The sequence below is a fragment of the Phalaenopsis equestris genome, unplaced genomic scaffold (assembly GCF_001263595.1).
Source record: "Phalaenopsis equestris unplaced genomic scaffold, ASM126359v1 Scaffold207398, whole genome shotgun sequence".
NCBI classification, from domain to species: Eukaryota; Viridiplantae; Streptophyta; class Magnoliopsida; order Asparagales; family Orchidaceae; genus Phalaenopsis; species Phalaenopsis equestris.
In genome coordinates this window covers 1-7,548 of record NW_018226732.1, presented here as the reverse complement: position 1 = coordinate 7,548, position 7,548 = coordinate 1, and the positions used below count along the sequence as shown (strand labels likewise).

The 7,548-nt window shown below is 34.9% G+C and overlaps 1 protein-coding gene across 1 annotated transcript; it reads left to right on the top strand.

The window, feature by feature from the left end:
- Positions 1-2,409: 2,409 nt before the first annotated feature.
- On the top strand, positions 2,410-2,991 carry LOC110036490 (the record flags this gene model as incomplete). The annotated part of the gene is made up of 1 exon (XM_020740943.1): positions 2,410-2,991. A coding segment is annotated over one exon (582 nt), but the record flags the coding sequence as incomplete, so codon positions are not given.
- Between the last annotated feature and the right edge of the window lie 4,557 nt (positions 2,992-7,548).

Here is a 7,548-nt window from a genome sequence, read left to right as displayed (position 1 = left end):
TATCTCAAAGATGGTGGCGGCGCTAGGCAGAGCTCTGTTAGGGTTTCCAGGGAGAGGATGAAAACTTGGTGCTGGCTGGCGGCGCGTGGAGTAACTGAGGTGGTCTCTTGGAGTTGTTTTTCAGTTTGGACCCTCTTTTGGAAGTTTGCATTCGGATTTTCTCCTTCTCGGGGTTTGTGGCTTTTTGAAATTTTCATTGTTCCATTGGTGACTGAGGGACTGCTGGGCTAGAGCCTCCCAGGGCTCTATTTATAGATATGGATACCAATGTGGAATGGAAAAGGGCAACTTATGCTGGGGTGGTTGTCAAAGGAAAAAACACTTTATAGGATCCTGAACACCTTGTCTTCCCCCAAAAATTCCTTGATACTATGGCAGGTAAAGGGTCTTCACCTTGCCTTTATCATTTTGGCAAGCCAGCAGACTTCTTCTCTCCACGCTCCACAAGAAACTACAAAGATGAATACAGAAGTCAAATTCACTCACATTGGCAAATTTCTTTTGGGACATCAAAATATGGAGTTTGTAAGGAATTTTTTGGAATCTCTATATTTTATTTGCGTTTGGAAACTTGGCTTATTGGATGGGAGAAATCTACTAATCCAACTCACTGTGGAAGAAGACTATGGAAGATTTTTTGCTAAATAATCTGCTATGATTGTTGGATTAGCTATGAAGATATTAAAATAGACTCCAAATTTTCATCCTAGCAAGAAACCGCATGTGGTCCCTATATGGTTCAAATTTATAGGTTTACCTTTGTAACTATTCAAGATGAATGCTTTATTTAATATTGGTTGTCCAATTGGTACACCATTGAAGGTGGATACTCTAAATTATAATAAGGCTAGAACTGCCCATGCTAGAATCCACATTGAAAGGTACACTACCCTTCTTGAAATGAAAAGAGTATGGATTGGAACTACTTCAGATGGGTTTTGTCAAGAGGTTGTCATGGAACAAAGACCTTTTTAATTGCAACAATGTAGGATGTTTGGACACAGTCTGGATAGATGTTACAGATTAAATGCTCCTTTCAGAAGGAACCCTAACCATACCTCAAAAGACTCATCCAATGAAACTGCTGAGAAGATAACATTATTATTGCTGAAGATACTAACAACTTAAGGAACGGAGAACATGCCATGCTGAATCCAAATATCAACACTGAGTTGGTTAACCCATCTTCTTCTAATCAGAATTTGCATCTAGAACCCTTTATGCAGAACTTGAGTCACCCTTCACCAATAGAAACACAACCTGAAGGGGAGGGAAACAATGTTGTGAATCCTTGTGCAGGTAGGGACCTTATTGCCTCTTGTCTCTTGTATAGAAGGGTGCAGTAGGGAATCCTCTCCTCAGGCCTTAAAAATGACGCGAAATAAAATATTGAAAGGGAACATAACACACCATCTTCAACAGTAATGCTAGAGATGACTCAACTTTTGGAAGCAGACTGGCAAACTCAAAAAAAAAAAGAAAAAAAGGAAATACAAAGCAGAAGAAAAACAAATGAAGGGAAGTAGCCTTCAGAACCCTCAGAAGATTCAGCCAACAAGAGGGTGGACTAGATGTAGATCTCAACCCTCCTTACACCCACCCCATTATGATTAATTTCCTATGATGGAATATAAGGGGGGTTGACCATCCCCTCTCTCTAAAGAGACATAAGTATCTTAACAAGAAACACAAATTTTTGTGTATTGCCATTTTGGAACCTTTGGTTCACCAGAACCCTCAAAAATACTTAAAATATTTTCTTGGTTTTTCTTTATTCATTAATTTGAAGAACAAAATCTAGGTGTTATGCAGACCTAAAATGGGTTGTGTCAATCAAAGGAACCATCCTCAATTAAAACTTCATTTTCTCTGTATGGTTGGCATGGTTGGCTTTGCTACTATTGTATATGCAGGAAGCTCCAAATCTGCTAAACAAAAACTTTAGAACTATTTGCATAGTATTAGCACTCTGTCTGATAAAGCCTAGCTAGTGGGGGATGACTTCAATTGTTTAGCATCACCTGCTGAAAAAAGGGTGGGAGGCCTCCTTGCATATCCACTATGAACACCTTCAATGACAACATTCAGAGAGCAGGTTGTTTTGATTTGGGCTATAATGGGCCAGACTTTACTTGGAAAAGGGAAAGATTATGGGAAAGACTAGATAGAGTCTTAGTAAATGATAGTTGGATTCAAAATTTTCTGCATACTTCCATCACTCACCTTAGCTTAACTAGATTTGACCACACGCCTCTGTTGATCACCTTAGCTTCCACTAGAAAGAATTCTAAATCTTCTTTCAGATATTTAAATTTTTGCACTAATCACAAGGATTTCATTCACACTATCAAGGAGAAATGGAAAGACTGTGATCATTATAAAACTCTAACCAAACTCTGGAATTTGCAGAAGAAGTTTGGGAAAGCTCTCAATAATTGGAGTTGGAACACCTTTACTAACATTATCAATGGGGTTGAAAAGGCTGAGAAGGAAGTACAGGCAGTGGAGAAGGCAAATCTACTTGGACAGGTGGATGAGGCTTCCCTTTTGGAGGCCAATGAGAAGTTACTAACAACATTGGATATGCAAGAACAACTTCTCAAACAGAAAGTAGCTAAAATAAAGTTCTCTGATGGTGAAAAAAATACTATGTATTACCATGCTTGTATCAACTATCGAAGTAAGTTCAAAACAATTCATTCTATTAAAGGTAAACAAGGCAAGTGGATTAAAGATGAAGATGGGATTGCTGCCAGTACTGTTGAATACTGTCAACAACTAATGCATAGGACCAACAACAAAAAAAGAAAGGTAGACTCAAATCTCTTCATATCTGATCATGATTTAACTACAAGTATACAACTAGCTAAAGTCCCAGATGAGGAGGAAATTAAACAAGCCCTTGATTCCATAGACAACTTCAAAGCTGCAGGTCCTGATGGATTTACAGCTGATTTCTACAAAAAAGCATGGGAGAAAATCAAGGAGGATGTGATTAATGCATGCCAATACTTTTTTTAGGGTAATTATTTGCCTGATTACTTCAGTGCTGCCACCATTATTTTCCTTCAAAAGTATTCTATTAAAGACCAATGGAATCACTTCAAAACTATAAGCCTGACTAATGTGATTAGCAAGATCATAAGAAAAATCTTAGTGAGGATATTACAACCTATTTTAAAAAAAAATATCATCCCTAAACAAACCATTTTTATAAAGGGAAGGAGGATTGATGTAATGTGCTTCTAGCTCAAGAGTTACTACTGGATTTGGAGAAACCATGCACAGGGGGAGCATGATATGTAAATTGGATTTAAAAAAGGCCTATGGCATGATTCATTGGGATTTCATAGCTGAAATTCTGATGGCAAGGGGGTTCTCTACTGATTCTTGCCATATCATCAGCAGATAGTTAAAGGGGAATGTAAATTCTGTATTAATCAATGGGAAAGTCAAGGGGTTCTTCAAGGCCACCAAGGGGTTGAAGCAAGGGGACCCTCTCTCCCCAACAATTTTTAACCTAGCATTCGATAACCTTTCCAGACTTCTTGACAGGCCTATTCGAAGGAAGAATTACAGTATTTATCACCACAGACCAAAATTGGACATTAGCCACTTAATCTATGTTGATGACATCATTATCTTTTCCAGAGCTCACAAGGCTGCTGCTAGGAATCTGTATACTTGTTTACAAGAATTTCAATACACTTATGGACTCATGGTAAACAAAGAGAAATGTCAAGTGTTGTTCCCGCAGGCATTGGATCCTAGAACATACTGGCTTCACCACCATGCTGACCTTTTTTAAATATTCTAGAACATACTGGCTTCACCATTGATTACAGTATGTATCACCACAGATCAAAATTGGACATTAGCCACTTAATCTATGTTGATGACATCATTATCTTTTCCAGAGCTCACAAGGCTGCTGCTAAGAATCTGTATACTTGTTTACAGGAATTTCAATACACTTATGGACTCATGGTAAACAAAGAGAAATGTCAAGTGTTGTTCAGTAAAAGAGCTTCCACTTCCTGCAGGCATTGGACAAGTGTTGTTCAGTAAAAGAACTTCCACTTCCTGTAGGCATTGGATCCTAGAACATACTGGCTTCACCACCATGCTGACCCCTTTTAAATATCTAGGAGTTCAATTATGCAAGAGAAAAACTAAACTAGCTCAATTTGATGAGATTGTTAATAAAATACTCTCTACTCTACAATGTTGGACCAATTCTTTCCTCTATAATGGGGGCATAATAACTGTATTGAAGAGTGTCCTAAATACTTTCCCTTTGTATATCCTACAAGTGGTAGTGATGAAGAAAAGCAAACAGCTGCTGTAGGAGAGAATATTCAACATATTTCTATGGTCTGGAAAGAGAAAGTAGATGATTTGGGTAGATTGGCAAAAAGTGGCAAAACCTCTCTCAGCAGGTGGACTGGGCCTTAAGGGGCTTCAACAAATCAGCATGTACAGACTCTGGATTACTTTTAGACAACAGGAAACTCTTTGGGCTAAATTCATGTTTGCCAAATACTACAGATTTGACTATCCTAACTTGGTATTAAGTGTTGAACAGAAAAGCTTCAATATAATCAAGGTAGTATGAGAGAAACCTGTGTATCCCTTCATAAAGATCAACACCGATGGAAGTTTCTCTCCAAAGGAAGCTGGCATTGGAGGAGTCTTCAGGGACCACAGAGGGTTCTGTTTACTACATTTCCAATCACCCATTATGGCAGATGATGCTATGGAAGCTAAAAATGCTGCTCTTTTTTGGGAACTCAAGCTGGCTGTTATGAACAAATGGACTCCTCTACAACTAGAAGTGGACTCCCTTTAGCTTGTGAAACATATGACAGGTAAACACACTCTCCCTTGGTACATAAAGTAGTGGATTACCTAGATAGAACAGTTAATGGTGGAGACCTGAGTTTTTTTCTTTTTTATCTACAGAGAAGGAAATGGACCATCACATTTCTTAGCTATTAGTGGAGCTCAATCTCAAATGGTTTTGCTATCAAAGTACCCTTCCCCTTCTCTTGCTTTTTTACTTTTGGGAGACAATTTCAAAGCCCCCCATCTTGGACTTGACCTCATTTTGAAATCTAATAGAATTCTCTTTTGCTAATATATATATATATATATATAATATAGTAAAAAAATATTAATAAAACAAAACAAAAATGATAAAAATTATTTTTAAAGTGTTTGATATTTATCCTACTAGTTAAGTCTCAATATTTGTATGTGTAGTTCAAGGATGATATTAATATGCAAATTGAAAATATCAGTAAAGAACTATTAGATCTAGAAAGAAACTCAAGGAATAATAATTTGAATCAATTTGAGAAGTTGAAAGAAAAATTAAAATTTTAGGATTTAAGAGGAATCCCGGGATTTGGAAAAGATGATTTGTTTGATCGGTGTTTACATAAATGGAAATTTAATCCAAGATGAAATCCTTTGTCTATCTATTGAAGTTAAACTAAGTGTTTTATGGGAGGAAACCCATGTTTATCAGTGTGGTTTGATTTTTTATGTTTGTGAGTTGTGATTGTTTGTGTTGTATGGTGTTTTGTTTAGTGTGGATTGATCAATTTGGTTTCTGTTAGTGGATGTGTTAATTGTTTATGAATTGATTTGATCTTTATGTGTTCCATGAAGGAGGTTGTTCCTTAGCTTCTTATTATAGATAGACTTGTATATGTTCTCTTGTAGTAGATGGATTGACAAGTCTACTATGAATCACATTTTATCAAAGCTTAAATTTTACAAGAGGCATCTTGAGTTTGGATAGTAATAGTTCCATGTAAGTTCTATTATTTCCTTTCTATGACCTTGTTTTCATTTGGTAGGAGTCATGAACCAACTCGATGAGTAACATGCGGATGATCTTGCACTATCTTTAAAACTGTTAGAGGTGGATACTTTTTGGGATAGGGTAGGTGATGCCTGAGGTTTTTGTTCGCAACCTATCTTAATAGGGGTACTCTTGTCCATGTGGATAACAATATAGAATTTGTTGAAGGCTTTTAATGTATCCGTGTAGTTATTCCATTAGAAGTTGGAAGTAAGGTAGTGAGATGTGATGAGTTAAAGGATGAATAAACCCTTTCATCACTTATTAAAATGACATGTGGTATGTGGTATTATTTTTATGATACTAAACTTTTGATTTTTAGAAATGATAGAGAGGAACTTAGTAGAAAAGTTAGTAAAAAGGATGAAACTAAAGTTAAGATCTTAAGTAAAAAATATTACGGAAATGATTTTACCATTTATATTAGGAAAAATTAAATTTTTAAAAAATTAAAGATTTTCAGAAAAATAATTTTTAAAGAATTTAGATTCTATGAAAATTATTTTTCAAAAACTGATACAAGATTTTAGGTTAGGGATACAAAACACGTTTTTAACTTTAGAGAAGGGATAGTGAAATTCGAAATCAATAAATGTCTATCTAGATATAGTAATCTTGACCTTAAAAAAAAAGTAGCGATTAAAAAGATCCTGAAAGAAAAAAAAAAATTTAAGTAAGAGAAAAAAGAAAAAGAAAAGGAAAATAAAAATAAAGTATGAAAAGAGAGGAGAAGATTGAAGAATAGGATCTAATTACAAATTGATTTCACTTGAATCTTTTTAAGGAAGCAAATTTAAGGTCAATCCTTGGCTTAATTTATAAAAGTATTAGTAAAAATTATTTTCAATGTAGATGTCAAAAATTTTGAAATTTAAATGTTTCCAAAAATCTAAAAGTTTTGTGAAATTTCAACTATATCTCAATTAAATAGAAAAGCACTATTTCTAAATTTAAGCTAAATGTTATGATACCTTAAATATCATCTGTTTTACTAGAAAATCTTCTAAGATGGACTATAAAACTTCTAAAATAAATTTTAAGTTATATAAAAAGTAAACCCACTGGCACAGGTTAACAAAAAATGTTCTTAAAGTTATAGTGTCACTTGAGGACAAGTAATGTTTAAGTTTGGGCAAATTGATCTAGCTGAAAATTACCCATTTTTAATTTACATTTTATGTTCATTTTATCAACATTATTGATGATATTGCACATTAAAGGAAGTTATTTTGTAATTTTTTGATTCTAGGTACAAGAAATAGTTTTTTGCAAAAAATTGAGCAAAAGTGGTGCAATTTGTTCTAAACTAAAGAAAATTGCCAAACCAACCTAACTGGTACCTAGATGTCAGATACAGAACTTGGCTGGTGACTTTCTAGAAGATTCATTGCATGAGGCAGAATTTTGAAAAGATATATGAAGCAACCCTTGATCATTTCCAAAGCTCTATAAATAGAGATTAATTTCATGAGTATAAAGGGTTGGATAAGATTATATAAGGTTGGATAAAGTTGTATAGTGAGTCATATAGTGTTCTTTGTGAGTCCTTGTGATTTCTAAAGTTTGTGAGTCCTTTAAGTGTTTTTTGGAGTTAGAGAAGTCAGAGAACTTCAAAGGAGTGCTTGACAAAACATTCCAGATAAGTAGTTGTATGTTTGTCTTTAAGTCTTGTACTTTTT